The sequence below is a fragment of the Polistes dominula genome, unplaced genomic scaffold, assembly GCF_049000335.1.
Source record: "Polistes dominula isolate Pdom_NZ unplaced genomic scaffold, Pdom_raw_medaka contig_82, whole genome shotgun sequence".
In the NCBI taxonomy this organism is placed as follows: domain Eukaryota; kingdom Metazoa; phylum Arthropoda; class Insecta; order Hymenoptera; family Vespidae; genus Polistes; species Polistes dominula.
The window spans coordinates 4167355-4187413 of NW_028301046.1; the positions used below are offsets into that span (position 1 = coordinate 4167355).

General features: G+C 29.5%; 4 protein-coding genes and 1 long non-coding RNA gene across 6 annotated transcripts; 3 read left to right on the forward strand and 2 right to left on the reverse strand.

Moving 5' to 3' along the window:
* The first annotated feature begins 17 nt into the window (after window positions 1–17).
* Ns2 (nucleostemin 2) lies at window positions 18–2562 on the forward strand. Its single transcript, XM_015336359.2, has one exon. It carries the CDS (start codon window positions 332–334, stop codon window positions 2540–2542), a length of 2211 nt encoding a protein of 736 aa, XP_015191845.1. The 5' UTR covers window positions 18–331; the 3' UTR covers window positions 2543–2562.
* On the reverse strand, window positions 2546–4819 carry LOC107074691 (uncharacterized). The gene is made up of 2 exons (XM_015336356.2): window positions 3883–4819; window positions 2546–3548 (listed from the first exon to the last, which is right to left on the reverse strand). The coding sequence occupies exons 1-2, from the start codon at window positions 4373–4375 to the stop codon at window positions 2797–2799; spliced, it is 1245 nt and encodes a 414-aa protein (XP_015191842.1). The 5' UTR covers window positions 4376–4819; the 3' UTR covers window positions 2546–2796.
* Window positions 4820–5051: 232 nt separating this feature from the next.
* Window positions 5052–8313, reverse strand: Oscillin (glucosamine-6-phosphate isomerase Oscillin). 2 transcript variants are annotated; one of them, XM_015336357.2, is made up of 6 exons: window positions 8103–8313; window positions 7103–7257; window positions 6736–7020; window positions 6271–6629; window positions 6038–6119; window positions 5052–5516 (listed from the first exon to the last, which is right to left on the reverse strand). In XM_015336357.2, the coding sequence occupies exons 2-5, from the start codon at window positions 7224–7226 to the stop codon at window positions 6042–6044; spliced, it is 846 nt and encodes a 281-aa protein (XP_015191843.1). In that variant the 5' UTR covers window positions 7227–7257; window positions 8103–8313; the 3' UTR covers window positions 5052–5516; window positions 6038–6041. The 2 variants fall into 2 exon arrangements, with proteins under 2 accessions (XP_015191843.1, XP_015191844.1); XM_015336358.2 differs by lacking the exon at window positions 6038–6119 and having other exon boundaries at window positions 8103–8312.
* Window positions 8314–8553: 240 nt separating this feature from the next.
* Window positions 8554–12951, forward strand: Rtel1 (Regulator of telomere elongation helicase 1). The gene is given in 13 exon segments (XM_015336366.2): window positions 8554–8876; window positions 8963–9386; window positions 9467–9722; window positions 9808–10080; window positions 10148–10458; window positions 10563–10769; window positions 10859–11021; window positions 11132–11389; window positions 11465–11704; window positions 11802–12131; window positions 12134–12310; window positions 12393–12537; window positions 12616–12951. Coding segments are annotated over 13 exon segments (2988 nt in total). The 5' UTR covers window positions 8554–8743; the 3' UTR covers window positions 12687–12951.
* A 3541-nt stretch (window positions 12952–16492) lies between these two features.
* Window positions 16493–18228, forward strand: LOC149031641 (uncharacterized). The gene is made up of 3 exons (XR_016177587.1): window positions 16493–16626; window positions 16760–16956; window positions 17719–18228. It is a non-coding gene; the product is annotated as an uncharacterized LOC149031641 (long non-coding RNA).
* The last annotated feature ends 1831 nt before the right edge of the window (window positions 18229–20059 follow it).

Consider the following 20059-nt stretch of genomic DNA (forward strand, 5'->3'; position numbering starts at 1 on the left):
ATATTTTACAAATAGCACACCAGAGGGTGCAGGGTAATTAAATATGGTGGATAGCACGTGCTGGACCGTATAGATAACCTCAACAATTTAATTTAGTTTAAATATTTTTATATTGAATATTAAAATAGAAGTGTTTAACAAATATATATTAATGAAAATTAGTGAATAGTTTAATATTTTACAAATAGCACACCAGAGGGTGCAGTGTAATTAAGTATGGTGGATAATACGTGCTGAACCATATAGATAACCTCAACAATTTAATTTAGTTTTATTAAAATATTTTTATATTGAATATTAAAATAGAAGTGTTATAGTTATAATAATAAAAATGGCTAAATCACGAGCAGATAATAAAGCTCCTCGGAAACAAGGTTTTAACCGTTCCGGCCATAGTATGAACCCTGAAAGACCAACTGAAGGGTTAAAAGGTGTTGCTAAAGTTAGAACTAAAGCAACAATAAAAAGATTACAAATGTATCGTAATCAAAAACCTAAACGTAATCGTGTAGGTAAAATTATTAGTCCAGCACCGTTTCAAGGTTGGCATGCACCTGGTACTATGTCCCGCGTTGAACCTTCTCAAAGATGGTTCGGTAACTCTAGAGTAATATCTCAAAATGCTCTTCAGAAATTCCAAAGCGAATTAGGAGCTGCTATGAGTGATCCTTACAAAGTAGTAATGAAACCTACACAATTGCCTGTAACTTTACTTCAACAGAAGGCTGCAAATGCAAGGGTACATTTGTTAGATACAGAAAGTTTTGAAAGCGTATTTGGTCCAAAGAAACTAAGGAAACGACCGAATTTAGCCATTGCAACTTATGATGAATTACAAAAATCAGCTGAAGAGAAAGAAGAAACTTATAACAAAGATAAAGATTCTAAAGATTACGATTTGATTCGTGAAGATACTGGAATACGCGACATGCAAAGGGATTGGGTAATGGCAGCAGGACAAAGCAAAAGAATTTGGAACGAACTATATAAAGTTATTGATTCTTCCGATGTAATATTACAAGTATTAGATGCAAGAGATCCTATGGGAACTAGATCTCCTCCTGTAGAAAAATATTTAAGAACAGAAAAGCCACACAAACATTTAATGTTCATTTTAAATAAAGTTGATCTTGTTCCAACTTGGGTGACACAAAGATGGATTGCAATTCTAAGCTCAGAATATCCAACAGTAGCATTTCATGCTTCTTTAACTAATCCGTTTGGTAAAGGTTCTCTTATTAATTTACTGCGTCAATTTGCTAAATTGCATGTAGATAAAAAACAAATTAGTGTAGGTTTTATTGGATATCCAAATACTGGAAAAAGTTCGATCATTAATACATTAAGATCAAAGAAGGTCTGTAAAGTAGCACCAATAGCAGGAGAAACTAAAGTATGGCAATACATCACTTTAATGCGTCGTATATATCTTATAGATTGTCCAGGTGTAGTTTATCCATCTAAAGAAACTGATACAGAAAAAGTTTTAAAGGGTGTAGTAAGAGTTGAACTAGTTCAAAATCCAGAAGATTATGTCAGTACAGTTTTAGAAAGAGTAAAGGCTGAATATTTACGTAAAACATATAAGATCGAAGATTGGACTGATCATATAGATTTTTTGGAAAAATTAGCTCGTAAAAGTGGAAAACTTTTGAAGAAAGGAGAACCAGATATAACGATCACAGCACGAATGGTTCTTAACGATTGGCAGCGTGGAAAGTTGCCATTTTATGTTGCACCACCTGGTTTTGAAGAACCTTTAGCTAAACCTACAACAGAAGAGGAGAATATACCTACTGAAAATGATACAGCCACTATTACTGAAACAGATGAACAAGAAGATCAAAGTATACCATCTAAAGATTTGACAAAAGTACAATTAAATGTAATACAAGATTTTAGGAAAATTAAAGTAGGATTGATGTACACAGGTGATGATGTTAAAGACATTTGTTACACTCAAAACGAATTAGAACAGTTGAATTGTAGCAATAATGAGATGGATGCTGAATCTTCTCTACCAGATGTTAGTGACATAACTGATACATTAAATGAATCGCAACCAGATTCTGAAGAAAATTCTTTAGAAAAAGAAGATATTAATAAAGAACATAATATTGAAACAATAACAAATACAACTAATCCTGTTATGGAAGATAGTATAAATGAAAGTAACGGTAATTGTTCCGCAACTGAAATAAACACAAATTCTTCAGAAGATGAAAGAAATTCAGAAGATAACATTAAACTACCTATAGAAAAAGATAATCTAATGCAAAGTGTATTTGATGTCATTGAAGATGATTATGATTCCAGTGACAGCGAAATGTTCAGTTCAAAAGCATTTTCGAGTAGTGGTATATTCATAGTGTCGTCTAAAAAAGAAAAACAAAATAAGATTAATCATGTTAAATTAACAAGCAAACAAAGAAGAGCTATAGAAAGAGCAAACAAGAGAAAGAAAATAGGAAGCAATTTTTACGAAGTTACTAATGTAAAGAACAGAAATAGAGATAGAAAGGTTCCAAAAATAAAAAAATAAAAATACTACTTACATGTTTATTTATTGTACATTTGTAATACATTATTAAAAATATCTTTTTATTAAAATTCTAAATAATACTTTGAGTATAAATAAATCAATTATAATACTTTCAATTAATAATAATAAAAATAAAATAAAAAATTCAATAAAAAAGATTAAAAGAATGGAAGGAAAAGTTATATAAAATATATTTTTAAAAAATGATTCGAATTGAATAAATCAACATTTGAAAAAAGCAAATAAAATTTCAACTAAATCCAATCGCGTTTTATAAAATATAATATTACACCTTCTAATCTTTTAATAAACATTTCGTTACCTTCATAGTTTGCCATTACCTTTTCAATATTAGAATTATCTACATTGGTTTTACTTATATCGATAGTTAGCATTTTGAGCATGAAACATAAGTGTATAAACTCCATCTTGCAAATATCGAAAAAACCCTCGTCAAAACCTTTACGATTGTATGGTGTGATATCACAGTTCATTTTAATTAATACGGAAATAAAAGTATCGTAATATAAATCCGTTAATTCATCAAGATAATGTTCCCTAACATCGTCGTCTGTACTTGAATGTAAAAAAAACAATAACTCTCCGATCGGATTGGAATACATGTAATTTTGAAAATCGATGAATTTCACGTCATCCGCGTGACCATTTTCATCGCTATGAAACATCATATTGTTGACCCAAAAATCTTTGTGGATTATTGTAGCCCATGTTCCTTTTGGTTCAGCCAACCATTCGTCGAAAAATTTGTCGGACTTTAATACTGCAGCACATCTATCGTAATAAACTCGAGTAACTGGATTGTTGTCAATTTGTTTTAATATAGGTATATGAAACTCGGTAAATCCATCTTTTTCTAGTTCAGGACATTTACTTCCTTCTCTTATTATGTCATATTCATCAGGTTTGTTATGTTTCATTGCGATACCAAGGGCATGGAATCTAGCTAATGTACGAATTGCTAGCCTAGAATGATCTACATTGAGGCCTGCTTTTCAACAAAATTTATTTCAAATATTTTTATCAACAACAAAGGTTATTTAATGTGCTTAAACATATATATATATATATAGATATACATATCTGTGGATCTTATCATATTCATACTAATGATAATATTATGAAATATAAGATAAACGATTATTATCACGATCATTATAAGATACGGATAAAGAGCGTTTCTTTAATTTTTGATATTCGTACAATTTTATTTCAGTCGTAATTCTTTTTTCTTTTATTTTATTTTTTATTATTTATATATATATATATATATATATATGTATATACACACATTAAAAAAAATATTTATATCATATACTTGCCTAAATGTCTTTTACCAGTATAATAACCACGTGTTTTAAGATTCTCTAATAAAATAACAGCGTTATCATCAAAGTCAATATTAGGATCTAGAGATAAACGGAAACCATAAAATTTGGGAATAACATCGATTAATTCACTTTCATCAATACCAAAGTCTCTTTCTAAATCTCTATAATAGGGTATTAGGCGTTCATACATAAATGCTTCTTTTTTAAATGTGTAAGAACTTTTAAAAACTCGTCTTTGAAATTCGGTTGGAGGGGCCATTTTTGCAATCATATGAAGATTTTGACGTTCACTGTTTCCTTCTTTTTTAATTACAGCATCCACAGCCAAAATAGTACTCCCATAATTTTCTCCAGGCGGTAAAAAAGATGTGGTTGTGTAATTTTCAACAATCAATTTATCACCTAAAGTTAATCTTAACAATGGTTCCAATTCTCGTAATATTATTTCTTTTGTTTCCATTAACTCCGTTTGAGTCGCTTCCATGTTTAATTGTTAAATTAACAAAAGTTTTGATAAATAATTTGAAATCTTGTTATCTTGAATAATAAATTTAATAAGAGTAACGTTATTTAAAGAAATAATATTAAAATATTACTATGAAGTGTTACACAATTTGATTTAATTGTTGAATGTTGTTTCTCGCGTATCTTATCTAGGTTTTTACAAAACGATCCGAAACAAATGATCTGTTGAATGTGACTAAATCATTTCTGTACTTTTCTCAGGCAATAAAGTAATCTCTCACTAATCTCCCATCCGTTCTATCTTGCGCCAAACGTTATATAGATGTTAGAATGTTTCAACAATGATGTAATCATTATTCCAATGACGAATCACTTTCTGAATTATTATACATCCATTGTAACTAACTTTTTCTACTTTAATTCAATGTGCTATAGTATAAATTTTTTAACACTACATTTTGATAAAAAATATTATAATATATATATATTATATATATATTATACGTATACGTATATATATATTATATATATTATACGTATACGTATACGTATATATATATAGTACGTATACGAAGTGACCTACTTCTTTTCTCTTAAATTTGATCAGTATACCCATGAGTAAAAATAAAACAAAAACTCAAAATGACGGACCAAAGTTTCATGGATACAGTATAAGACACATTGACTATTCGATATGGTTTTGATATTCATTTTTTCATTATTTATTAATTATTTTCTTTTTTCTTTTCTTTTTTTAAACAATCGATAAATACATATATGTATTTGACAATGTGATAAAAGGATAAATTTATTTTATGAAAAATTGATATTAACAGTATAAAAATATTGCACTTTTTGTACAATTTAAAATTCTACATATATATAACATATGTATACATGTATGAATGTATATAGATGTGTGCAAATATGTATATATAATATAATACACATAAAAGAGGAATATATAAGTAAACAATTATGACGCAGTGTATTTGTCAAATATTTTACCATTATAGTCTGAACCAAAATTTCAGATCAATTCTTTCGAGTCCTTTTCACATATGAAGTCTTTTATATTACACCTTAGGGTATTGGTTATTGTATCAACGTAATCCATGGTTTGATTCTTCTATCAACTTGCTATGGATATCCCATAAATTCTGTAATAATAAAAGTACTATTGATTTAAAGTAATAAACTAATTATTGTATTCAAGATGTTTTATAGAGATAAATGCAGCTCCATTATAAGATGACGTATGACTGGCTTATGACGTAAAATTACGTAACATATAAAAGCGAAAGATTTAATTAATAAAAAATTGAATAAATTTAGTTGAAGAGATAAATATAATTACAAATAGAACCCTGGAATAACCATAATGCATTTATTTTTCTTCTAAATTAAGCTGAAAAATTTGATTACACATAAAATTATTTTTAACGATTATTATTAATAAAATTATTTTTAATGCACGTTAAATGATGAAACATGTAAATGAGATTCGTTTGTTACAATAAGAAACGATTATAGCGAATGTTATCTGATGAGTAATTAGCGAAGACAAAAAAAGCATTTAAAATCACCAATAATCCAGATTGGATGACTACTTTATCTCAAGGATATTTAAGCAAGGAATATTGTATGGCAATTATATATTAATGAATATGGGAATAACTACCATTTTAACTGTCATTTATTGAACGACGTGGTATCGTATTTCCATCTTCTTCGATCAATTTACGATGTACAGCACTGAGACCCTGGATAGTATACAAATTCAAAACTAAACTAGTTAAGTAATGAAATGGAGTTGCAGAAAGTAAAGTTAACAATGTATGTGAAATAATTATCTTGCAGTGATAATATTAAAACATTTATGAAATATAAAAATCATTTTATATATGTATGTACCTTAAAGTATTTAACTGTTTTTACACGCAATTCCAAAGTAGCATCTTCATCGCATATAATTAATGTACGTGGATGTTGTTGAAATGCAGATACTGTCCACATATGATTAACTCCTTCTTCTATTGCTTTATAAAGAGCAAACGCTTTATGAGATCCAGTAATGAGTATCATAACTTCTTTGGAATCCATAACAGTACCAACACCAACAGTTAAAGCCTGTTTAGGAACTTTGGAGATATCATTTCCAAAAAATCTAGCATTCGCTTCCAATGTATCTATAGCTAATGTTTTAACTCTAGTACGAGATGCTAACGAAGAACCTGGTTCGTTAAAAGCTATATGACCATCCGGTCCAATACCTATGTTTAATAATATTAAGAATAAATTCATATTATATAATAATAACTCTTACTATAAATTCTAAAATTCATTCAATATAATTTTCACTATTTCTCGTAATAATACCTCCAATAAAAAGTTCAATTCCACCAGCTTCTTTAATATTTTTTTCAAAATCATCACATTCTTTTACAAGATCAGGTGCATTTCCATCAAGAATATGAACATTTTTGGGATCAATATCTATATGCTTAAAAAAGTTATTATACATGTAATAATGATATGATTCTGGATGATCTCTTGGTAAATCAACGTATTCATCCATATTAAAAGTCTTGACATATTTAAAAGATATTTTTCCAGCTTTATAATATTCTATTAACTTCTTATACATTCCCAGAGGTGTACCACCTAAATATATAGTAACAATAATAGTAATAGTAAAAATAATATAAATATAAAAAAATATAAGAAAAATGTAAATAATAATTACCTGTAGGAAGACCAAGAACAAAATATTTATTTTCATTAGGTTCAAAATCTTTAATTCTTTTTAAAACATATTTAGCAGACCATTCTGAGACATAGTCTACTGTATCACAAATTACTAAACGCATTGTAATTCTTTATATGTTATACAGGTGATCACTGAGGAATACAAATAATAAGATTATATTGATGCGCTATAAAAGTTATCTATATATATATATATATTTTTTTTTTATTAACATATTTGCTACTATACTGTAAAGAAGAGATTCCAAACACAGCCTAGAATTTATTTTTTGTGTTAATTATTATCATAAATGTATGACAGCTGTCAATGGAAATCGGTGTGGCACAGATATGTAGCATTGATAGCAAGCATGTTAATACAAATATATTTGTCTGTGCTATTATTTATATATCGTATTGTCAATTCTTTTTTATAAATATTAAAAAAGATAAAAAATATTGGAGATATAAAATATATAATCTGATAAATAATGGATGTTTTAACAATTAATACACATTATATATATATGTACTCAATATAGTATAATACAATATATTTATGAAAATTTCAGTGATAACAACGTGGCAATGATCTTTTATCTCTGATTATAAAGTGTATATCATTGCTTTGTTTTAAGGTTTATTAATTCTATTTTTTTTTTTAAATAATATTTTGGATATAAAAAGAAATTTAATTTTTATATGTGAATAATAACATTCAAGTATAAAAAGATTTTTTAGGCTTTTATAATTATAAAGAAAGTTCTAAAACATATTATCTATACATAATTTGATAATATTAAATTTAGAGTAAATGAAATGCATATTTTATATCAATCCTTATATGTAACATAGTTTCACTTTTCAAAGGCCAACTTCTAAAATAATCTTCTAAAGATTACGTCAATTATAGGATGATATCTTAAATATATAAATAATAAATAATTGTAAAATTGTTTAAATTGAATTTGAAAATATAAACAAAATTGCTTACGAACCTTCCTTATACGTTCTTTCTACTAACTTTGTACTTCTCCAATCTGCCAGTTGTAAATCACTAAAAAGATATACTATTAATCAGCTGATAGTTGTAATAAAACTACACTACACTACTACATTAGCAGAAGATTACTAATAGATTGGTGAAGCAACGTAAGCAATAAATACGTGTGCTAAATGTTTCATTAACGCTACACAAAAGAAAATACTTGATATGAAATATCTACCAATCAAAAAAAATTAATTTTAATGACAACCACTGATTGGACTGACAAAATATAATAAAAAGAAATAAATAAATTTATTTATTTAATTAATATTACAAATATATTATAATATATGCATTTGCATAGATAAAATATTTTAGATCAGTCAATAGTTAAAATTTAAATGCTAGATAAAAGTGAAGTTCTATTTGAATTTCGTAGTCGACCAATGAGATGATCCTATCAATGAGTCCAATGCAATATGCACTTTAATTCGATGACATCACTCACGTGTTTAAATGAGGTTAGAATGATATTTTGGCGGGCAAATGATATTGTTAGTTCAGCAATACTTCCTTTCATTTTGTAAACATATTATTATTTTATTTTAATGTGATATAATTTAAGTTGTTCGTTTTTTATATTATACAAATATGTCAGATATAAATATCAACGGAATTGTTATTAATTTTCCTTTCAAGCCATATCCTGTTCAAGAAGAATATATGGCTAAAGTTATAGAATGTTTACAAAATAGTAAACATGGTGTTTTAGAATCACCGACAGGTAAATTTCAATTGTTTTGTCTCCCTTAAATTTATTATAATCTCTTGGTTTTTTTAAAATTACTTTTAATGTTATATTAATTTTAGGTACTGGTAAAACACTTTGTCTGTTATGTTCCTCATTAAGCTGGTTGATTACAAAAAAAGCTCAATTGCAAGCAGAAGCAATGGTTGGAGCTATCGAAAGATCTGATTTGAGTGGACAATTTTTTAATAAAATTACTAAAGGACTTGAGAAAGCGGCAGGAGTACCAGATAATGCTGCTTCTTTTGGTTGGGCAATGCCCAAAATTATTTATGCATCTAGAACGCATTCGCAGTTATCTCAAGCGATGAAAGAATTAAAGCGTACCACTTATAAACATGTGCAAGTATCGGTCTTAGGATCTAGAGATCAACTTTGTATTCATCCTGAAGTCTCTAAAGAATCAAACTCGTATAATAAGGTACAAATGTGCCAAGCTAAAGTTAAAAGTAAAACGTGTTTCTATTATTGCAATGTTGAAAAAAGGTATGTACTGAATTGATTTGTTTGTACATTGTTTTTCTTGTTTTTTTAATGAGAATAAATTATTTAAAAACATTTCGTAGAAAAGGTGAATCACTTTTTAAACAAGAAATATTGGATATTGAAGATTTGGTTTCAGCAGGACAAAAGATGAATTGTTGTCCATATTATTTAGCAAAAGAGTTAAACCAAAATGCTGATATTACTTTCATGCCTTATAATTATTTGTTAGATTCCAAAACGCGTAGAATGCAAGGAATAGAAGTACAAAATAATGTTATCTTATTAGACGAGGCACACAATGTAGAGAAAGTTTGTGAAGAGGCAGCATCGTTACAAGTAATGTATAATATAATTGAAAAAGATTTTTTGTCCATCATTATTCAAATGTTTTACTAATTATAACATATATTTTTATATTCAGATAAGCAGTACAGATATAGCGATGTGTATTGATGAAATAACTGCAGTAATGACAGATATTAGTACAGAGAATAAAGATAATGAAAGTGAAATTGATTTTTTATCACAAGATTCTGTAAATGCACAAAAAGATTTTACACCGGAAGATTTATGTATTTTGAAAACAATGTTTTTAGAACTAGAGAAAGCTATTGATGATATTAAAATTACAAAACGGGATGAAGGTGATACATTTCCTGGAGGATATATTTTTGAATTGCTTAGTAAAGCAGAGGTAACGTTTTGAAAATATAAATATTTCATATAATTATAATATAATTAACATTGATATATTTTTTTAGTTAACTCATAGAAAAACTGATATAGTGATAGAAAAACTGGAGAAGATCGTTTCCTATTTAGTTACAACCAATACATCTCCATTTGCCAGGAAAGGTAACGCGTTACAAAAATTTGCAAATGTATTAAGAATATTATTCAGCAGTGGAAATTCTCTGCTACATAGAGAAAAAGTTGAACAATGTTATAAAGTATATATTCAATTGGAGGAGCAAAAGAAGAATCAAAAAAGTGATGGATGGCAAACGAAAAAAATATCTCTCAAAAATGAAGGCAAAGTTATTAACTATTGGTGTTTCAGTCCTGGTTTTAGGTAACCAAATATCTTCATGTCTTACAAAAGTATATAATTATTAAAATATTATAATTATTACAAGTAAATAATTATTAAAATATTATTTTTTTGTTCTATAATAGCATACAACAATTAGTAGACCAAGGTATTCGTTCTGTAATTTTGACAAGCGGTACATTATCTCCTTTAAAACCATTCATATCAGAACTTGGAATACCAATAGACGTTCAGCTAGAAAATCCACATATCATAACTGGACAACAGGTGTGTATAGGTGTTCTTAGTCAAGGTCCTGATGGACATGAACTTAACTCTTCTTTTAATACAAGGTAATTCTATAATAATAATATATATTTATCTCATGTAGTAATACCATTTAATTAATATCAATAAAATGCATAATAGTTTTTCTTTCTAGAAATAATCCTAAATATATAGCATCTCTTGGTCGTACGATATACAATTTCAGTTGTCTTATTCCACACGGTTTATTAGTATTTTTTCCATCTTATCCAATTATGCAAAAGTGTAAGGATGATTGGCAATTTTCTGGTTTATGGACACAAATTAGTGAGAGTAAGGTAATCAAAAATGAAAACGATTTTATTTTCTATTGAATATAAATTTTTATAGTATTTTGCTAATTATTAATAATTTTTTTTTCTTATATGTATTTCGTTTGATAAAACAGACCATATATGTAGAGCCAAGATCAAAAGATGGTTTTATAAATATTATGCACGAATATTATCAAAAAATACAGGATCCAACGTGTAAGGGTGCCATTTTTATGGCTGTTTGTAGAGGAAAAGTAAGTGAAGGTTTGGATTTTGCTAACGCGAATGGAAGAGCAGTATTAATAACTGGTCTTCCATTTCCACCTATGAAAGATCCAAGGGTTATATTGAAACAAAAATATTTAGAAGAAATGCGACGTAAAGATACACAGGTAATATTTTCAATAAGATAATCTTCATATTATTAAAAAAATATAATACCATTGGTATCTTATCACTTGATTTAGGTATTAACAGGACAACAATGGTATCAACTTGAAGCTTCTCGAGCCGTTAATCAAGCTATTGGTAGAATAATACGTCATAAAACTGATTATGGTGCTATAATTCTTTGTGATTGTCGATTCGAAAATCCACAATTTAAACAACAATTATCAGCTTGGCTTAGACCCCATATTAAAAAATTCTCTAATTTTGGAATGATTATTAGAGAACTCAGAAATTTTTTTCGTTATACTCAACAGGCTGTAAGAAATATATATATACATATCATAAATTTATATGTAATATTTATTTTTCTTTTCAATAATTTATTCATTTAGATATCATATATTTAATTTATAGTTTCCACAACCGAAAATGGCAATTAGTCAAGACAGTAATACTTTATCGTTACCTGCTGTTCCATGTTCTTTTGATACCTCATCTCGATCAATAAAACAACCAATATCTAATACTAATACTAAAACAGAATCAACTACGAAAGAAACGTTTAGTATCGATCAATATATAGATAAAACTGTGAAAAAACGATCTAATAATTCTGATAAGACAGAAACGGAGAGTATTTTTTCTAAGTTCACATCAACTAGTAAAAAGTCCGTGATAAATTTTAGTAATTGTAAATTAAAGGAAAGTAATAGTACTTGTACTTTAGTAGAAGATTCTCCTATTGAACATGTTGTAAAAAAAGAAAAATCAAAATTATTTCTACTAAATATGATGCCGATCTTCCTGGTCCTTCAACTTCTAATCATGAAGAAGTAATTAATCTGGATGAATTTCCTGAAAAGACTGATGAAAGTAATAAGGAATTAGACAAACGTGAAATGGGTAAAGCTTATATTAAAAAGGTAAGTCGAATTTGTCGCTGAAAAAAGAAAAAGCTGTACGTTTAGATATAAAAAGATTTATACGTAATTTATATTTTTGCAGGTAAAACAATCATTAACCGCAGAGAAATATGAAATATTTGGAAGAATTATTAAAGAATATAATAAAACTAGTAATTTGAACGATTTGTTAAAAACATTAGAATATCTCTTTCCTCTGGAAGATAAATTGCAGCATCTTTTCATAGGTAAGAAAATTAAAAAAACGTATACAAGATAACATTTAAAATTAATGCATATCATTGTTTTAATTTTGTATTTTTAAGGTTTCAAAACTTTCTTAAAAAAGAAGCATATTGAAGAATTTGACGAGTACATTAAAAAAATGAATAAATAAAAATAAATAAATAAGAAAAAAAAATTAAACCATCCGAGGATATATTATGCTTTACAAAAGTAGATATATATAAAAAAAAAACATGTAAATGTATATAAAAGATATTGAAATAAAGTACAAATTAAATTTTTTTCTACTAAAAAGAAATTACACAATATAATATTATACGTTAATAATAATATTATTAATATCCCAACAACAACAATAAAAATAACAATAATTTAATATCACGCATTGTAAGTGGAATAATAAAATTGTATATAAAAATTAATCCGTTAGCGGATTGTACATGCAAGATAGATCAAGATAATCCTTGTGTATATGTGTATAATAAGTGTGCCGAATTTCCTGGGTTATTTTTCTGAGAAAATTTGTTGAAAACATCAAAATGTTTTCATTCTTTGCTGTACTACACATACATATATACCTATACTATACTCTTTTGATTTTTTGTATTCCAATCGCACGGGACACCATCTCACCACCAAACACTACATTGAGTATATTTTAGTGCTGTTCTCCTAAGTGCACGCTTCATAGATTCCATCCGAATGGTATCGTAGTGCCATATAAAGAACCGGATTACACGGTGTCCATTTCAAGGTATATAAGAAGCTGGTGTTTGCGGTAAGTCCTCTTCCTTCTTTTTTTTCTTTTCCTTCTCTTTTTCCCTTAAGATTCAGTCGTTTTCTACTTCCCTATTCGCCCTCTCTCTTTCCTCTTCCTCCACCCCTCTATTTCTCTCTCTTTCTCACTCCTCTCTGTTAGTATACAGTTCACTGGTAAAGCATTATCTCCGCTGTTTTGCCGATTCAATTGTGTGTACGAAGAAAGGCGGCGTTTAACAAGAGTTTAATAAAAGGCAAACAGCGGGTTCTCTTCTTCGTTTGCCTTATCCTTGTCCTTTTTCTTTATCTCTCTCTCTCTCTCTCTCTTTTTCTCTCAGTTCATTCCTCTCATGCAAGTTTTCTATCCTTCTTCAACAGGGATTATTAGACTGTGTACAGCACGAGATATACCGTTCATGAAAGAAAGTAATACGAAAGAAGAGAGAGTCTATGGAGAGAAAGGATCTTGCCAGCTGCTACAAATCACTGGCGGTCTTAACAAAAACTGATTTCTTATTTTCTTTTTTTTTTCTTTTTCTTTTACCCCCTAACCCCCCCCCCCCTCTTTCCACGTTGGTCGATCCGGAGGAATCAACAAAATCAATTTGAAATAATAATTTTATCTTTGTAAAATACTGTCCATGTGTTCAAATCTATATTTATGTTTAAATTATTAAAGTTATTAGGATATATATATATATTAGTACTAGGGGTTTAATATTTTTTAAGTAAGTCAGTAGTACAGTGAAAGTTAGCTCCAGGCAATTCAATCGATCAGGATTGATGTAATTATCCAAACGTTGAATTTTTTATCGTCCTGAAACAATAACGTATTTTCTGATCAAACAGCAGCATGCTCGAAAGGGAACCACCGAGAAATGGCCACACACACATACGCATATGTATATATATATATGTTCTCTCGTGACGTATCGTTGTACTTTTTGTTTACGTAACGTGTAATAGAATAATCTCTCCGTAACGAGGGTGGTTGCGTTGTTCTTGTCTTTTTTTCTTTTTTTTTTACCTCCTCCTCTTCCTCCTCTTTTCTATTATTATCATTCGGGGAAAAGAAATGAGAAAAGATTTATGATACACGATATCGATAATTAAAAAACGAATTAATCGATGTGTTATATATTATCTTCTTTTGTTAATTTTACTTTTAGTATTTTACAAATTTAATATTTCATTTTAAATGAATATGAAAAAAAATGTATTTTAGGTACCTTTGTTGAGCAGAGACAATAAGTGAAAAAGTTTACGTTTGATGACATAAAATAAACTAAACTAAACTAAACGAAACTAAACTGGGTCTTTTCAGTTAAGAAAGGAAAGTTTTAGGTCATAGAAAATAGGAGTAATCCAGTACTACATGGAAACCTCATCACGCGTTCCCAAGCGCAAGTCGCAGAATCAACAAATCCACTAGGATTAGATAACATCCCTCTGGATTGTTCGGTCCTTCGTTTATTCTTCGCCGAATCCCGAAGGGCTTCGCTTGTTGTCCCACCGAGTTATTGGTATCACTTAGCAAAATCCGCGCTAAAATAGCTTTAAAAGCCTTCCCAAAAAGTCTTCCCCCTCCGTTAAAGGCCCTTGGTTAGTAAAGATGGATTCTTTGGCTTACCTTACGAATTTCTTTAACCACTTTTTATATCCTACCTTTCTTTCTTTCTTTTTTCTTTTTCTTTTAAAAAATAAATAAATAATAATTTGTAATAAATTTATGTATATCAATTTTGTTTGACCGAACAAAATGTTGAATAAAAAGAACAAATTAAATGGCAATATTTGTTTCGTACGGAACGAATTATACAATTTCGTTCAAAAAAGTATTATTCATGAATGATATTAGTAAAAACAAAAATATATATATATAAAAAATTGTTAACAACATAACAAAAACGTTTCACAATCTACACGTCATTTCTTTTATTCATTTAACTAGTCAAGACAGACAGTTTTCTGTTATGGATGCAATCAATTCATCTACCCGAGGCGTCGCTCAATAAATGTCATACACACATGCAAATGTATATATATATATATATATATATATATATATATAAACATATTTTTTTTTTATTGGCATAAGGTCGCCACTCACATAACTTTTTTCGTTCGTTTGATTCTCTCTCTCACTCTCTCTTTCTTTCTTTCTCTTTCTCTCTCTCTCTCTCTCTCTCTCTCTTGTTTTATATCGGACCGACTAAAAAGGAATAGGTGAAAACTGTTAATTGGTTCTATACGGTGAAAATACGATGCCGTGGCCGGCGGGGATGTATAGTGATACATTTTAAGCGTAGAAATTGTGTGGGTGACTGAGTGAGTGAGTGAGTGATAGGGTGTACCATAGGAACTATATCATATGTATACAAGTATGCGTGTACGGTTTGACTGTTACGTTCCGTGGCGCATTCGTGCGACGAGCGTCAAGGCGCGTTTCGTGCGAGCATGTCCGGCCAATTATGGAAAATTAATTGGCAATCGGTGACTCCGGGCGATGGAAACGCACTGCCCTGTCGAATAAACTTCCTTTGTATTCCGATCAGCCTTTGACAGCGGTGTAATAATTAAAGTAATTAACGTACGAGTCAATAAATTTGCGATCGTTGCGCATCGTCGCCCCCACGACTGTCCACTAAACAATTATCAGACGAACGAATGCACGCCATATTCTGCTAACATATATCATCATCATCATCGTTATCATCGTCATCCTTCTATTTCTATTTTTATTTTTTATTCTTTTATTTATTATTTTTATATGGAAGAAACGAAAAAAAAAGAAAGAAAAATCTCGTAAGAAATATGTGCATGCATGCATGCATGCATAAATTCGAGGATATCTTTTTTTTTGTTGCATTCATTTATGCAAAGTTTAGATTGCTTATTTGATTATTTGCATTCAATTATGGTAGACGAAATTATTGTTAAACGAGATTTCGCAGCGTTTTCTTATACTTTTTTTAAAATGGTGTACATTTTCGTTTGAAAATATATTTGATATATTGAATGTTAGTTAAATAATTATAAATTGAACTTCGACGTTATATTGGAAAAAATATATCGTTGTATGGTTAACATTAGATATAAATTATTTAAATGATTCTTTTTAAAAAGAACAAACAAAAACTGTAGTATTTCGTTTGGAAAAAGAATTAGTTAGCTTTTCTCTTTTAAGTTTTTAGTAATTTATTTTTATTTCCAAAAAAAAAAAAGAAGAAATCATCAAACGCTCTGGGACGATCGATCATTATTCAAGTTTCGTCCAAACTAAATATTAGTTCTTCGCACGATGAATTAAGGAAAAAAGGATACGTGAAAAGGTAAGAAAAATTAGAGAACAATCCTCTCAGTTCTCATCTTTTATCTTCTTTTTTTTTTTTAACTCCATGTATCAAGATATCCTTCCCTTTTGTCCTTTTATTTCTCAGCTTTTCCTCTTCGTTTATTTCACAGGATTCGGTGCCTTTTGAAGAATACCGGTTGAATCCTCGAAATCGTCGAAAGACGCGGCCCCGTGCGATTTCACGAGATGAAACAATATTTGCGTTATGCGTTATGGGGGTATATGTATAGGGAATGAGAAAAATAGAGGACCGGCTGTTCTACGATAGAAGAACGCACGAACGAACACTTTCTTCAAAGTACTCGAGGTAAGCGTAATTTGTTAAAAATATTTGCTCTCTATTCCTTTTTTTTTATAACTCGTGGTATTCCATCTAACATAAGATAAGTTTATTCTTTTTTATTTTTTATCTACGATCGATTTCTATTCATAAACGCATACACGTATATAAATAAACAAGAAGATCCTCATGGAGGCAGTGTGTGTGTAATATATTTAAAAATAAAATAATAAGTTCAATATTTTTCTAAAAGGTTTTTTCAAGAAATAGAAATGAGAATCATTTATTATCCTATTCCAATTATTTAATCAAATTTTTTTGCTTCCGTGCACATTCTTCCAATCGTCGTTTTAGCGCATAATAGATATTACAAAAATTAAACGAAAGGAAAAATAAATATAATAGAAAAATTACAATACACCGAGACGATTTTTCGAATTTCATTTTAAATCCATTCGAATTTAGGAAGAAAATCTCACATTATAATCTAAAGAATTGAATGATTGTTCCCGTTGTGTTTCGTTAAGTTGCTTTACGAATTTATACGAAGAATAAAAAAGAAAATAAAGATATCCCCCATTGCTTTTACGAAATATTAACGAAAAGAGGATGCATCCTGGGGAGTGTAAACTTACGCGTATTTTTAAAAGTAACAGAAAGAATAAACGTTTAAGGAGAGAGATATAGAAAAGAAAAAAAAGATAATTCATAGGATCAATTTCCATTGGCTTCTGTTACCTACAAATTCTTGTTCTTCTACTTCTCTATTTTATTTTTTTTATCTTTCAGGTCGATTATTTCCCCACCTCAAGGCAAAAAGGCGTCCAGTCAAGTGTAACGTAAACTAACGAATCCGAAGGAAGCAAGATTTTTTCTCTTTTAAGAGATGTCTCCTAGAGAGACTTCTTCTCCTAGATGAACTCAGGTAGTACGTGCCGGCAGCTTGGCATATACCACACCGGTCTTTAGTTAAGAGAGAGAGAGAGAAAGAGAGAAAGTAAAGAGTAAGAGAGAGAGAGAGAAAGAGAGAAAGTAAAGAGTAAGAGAGAGAGAGAGAGAGAAGAAACCCTCTTTCTCCATCTTTCACTCTATGCTTCAGGAGTCTCAGAAGGGTGGCTTGGAATAGGAGCCGCCTAAGGGGTGGGGAACATCCACTTAGCACGCCGCTTAGACGTGAAAACATCTGTATTGTCGTCGCATTAGCACCGAGAATACCATTCTCAATGATTACCGAGAAAATTTTAATCTTCCAATGACCAGCTCTCCCGCGGAGAGAACTTTTTAAACCAGTTATATATATATATATATATTATAAAATATACCTGTGTGTTATAATATATTTTAAGAAGAAAAGAATATGTATATATCTGTTTGAAAAGGTTTACCTAAATCTGGTTATTTTTTTTTTTTTCTATTTGTTTGCTTTTTTTCTCCTCCCTCCCTTATTTTCTATTATTTTCTTGTCCATTTCTTTTCTTTGTGTTTGATAATATAATAATTGAAGAGGTATTTTCTGAAATCGTGAGAACGTTGTATATATATATGAATCGAATCTTATAGAAAATTTTAGTGAAAATATTGAATATTAACCAATCGAATTATAGCATATATATATATATATATATATATATATTTATCTGTTAACAATGACAGACTCCTATATCTGCCATTCCTCACGAAACTATCGACGTATCGCAGACACGGATGCAAACACCAAATCCTGTACAGCATGGAATAATCCTACGCAGAGGATAATCCTGATCCTCGTTGGTTGGCAATGATGTAGGTCCGTGGCTCGATGCCCATATGTCTTTTTAAGATGCACTTACGACCACCATATGATCCCCATTTTATTGTTCAATTATTATTTGAACCATTAACCAAACATATACAATAATTAATTGATCATTGTTAAAGAGATAGGATAAACATTTTGTAGAAAATTCATGACAAGTATATATGAATTATAAATAATTGAAAAAAACAATTAAATAAACGGTTCTAACAGTGGCTTAATTCGACGGATACGTTTTAGAAACTGGTTCTCCGGATTGGGTCACGATTAACGTACGGATTAGGATTAAGGTTGGCACAGATTTTGGTGCATCAGAATGGAAATGAAAGCGTAGGGACGTACCTATGAGCCCTACGATGGGCGGAGGGTTTACTTTACAATGTCGGAGTACGTATAGTACTATTACTACTACTACTACTACTACTACTACTACTCACCCCTTGAAAATCTTTTCACGCTCGGTTCTCTCTGCGTATCGTATTGCGAGTATCATCCCTCCCCACCCTCTTAGATAGAACGAATAAGACCGATGATGACAGTCAATGCGCATTACAACGGTTTTATGCTATTAATACGAACGCATTGGGCGGGATTTGAATAATTGAACAGATTCGAGGGTGGTGAATAAGACAGCCATGATAATTCTAAGCTTACGTCATCTAACTCTAAACGAAAAAAAATCTTTTGAAATTATTTAATAATATTAATTATAATAAATTATTATTTGGTCTATTAATTGATTGTACATTGTAGAAAAATTCTATTTATTGTAAAAAAAACGAATTAACCAATAAGATAATATAAAATATGATTTAATACGATACACGTGTTTGTGTATCTTAATTAATCGCACATTTAAAGAATAAATGGAATATTGTTTTAATAAAAAAAAAAGAAGAAGAAGAATAAGAAAATAAAAAGAAAAAGAAAAAGAAAAATAAAAATAAAAAGAAAAAAAAGCAAGAAAAAAAAATCCCAAATCGTAATACACGAAGAAACACGAGTAAATCGAGAAGTTGGTTAATACGTTGAAAGTCTCGATGATTATCTATGTTTAAGTACGTTGTCGGGGTGAAGGCTTCCATATCTCTGTTATATCAGCAATGTTTCCGTCGACGAGACGCTAGAAGTAGATTGGAGAGAGTACATAATAGGGGGTGGGAAGTTGTAAGGGGTGTCCGGTTGGCATGCTTTCGACACCCCTACCTACACCAATATCACCACGATATTGCATCTCCTCTTGCGTCCTCTCTCCGTAATCCTGATATTCTCTCTCTTCCTTTCTCTCTCTCTTGTTGAATCGAAGGGGGATGTAGAAGGAGGAGTAGAGGGATG

What these genes read in the sequence shown, in the direction of transcription:
- Ns2 (XM_015336359.2), top strand. Translation starts at nt 332, where the DNA reads ATGGCTAAATCACGAGCAGATAATAAAGCTCCTCGGAAACAAGGTTTT.
- LOC107074691 (XM_015336356.2), bottom strand. Translation starts at nt 4,375, where the DNA reads ATGGAAGCGACTCAAACGGAGTTAATGGAAACAAAAGAAATAATATTA. An exon ending in TACTGGTAAAAGACATTTAG is followed by an intron (nt 3,549 to 3,882) that starts GCAAGTATATGA and finishes GTTGAAAAGCAG; the next exon opens with GCCTCAATGTAGATCATTCT.
- Oscillin (XM_015336357.2), bottom strand. Translation starts at nt 7,226, where the DNA reads ATGCGTTTAGTAATTTGTGATACAGTAGACTATGTCTCAGAATGGTCT. An exon ending in TGTTCTTGGTCTTCCTACAG is followed by an intron (nt 7,021 to 7,102) that starts GTAATTATTATT and finishes CTATATATTTAG; the next exon opens with GTGGTACACCTCTGGGAATG. An exon ending in AAACAGTTAAATACTTTAAG is followed by an intron (nt 6,120 to 6,270) that starts GTACATACATAT and finishes TATACTATCCAG; the next exon opens with GGTCTCAGTGCTGTACATCG.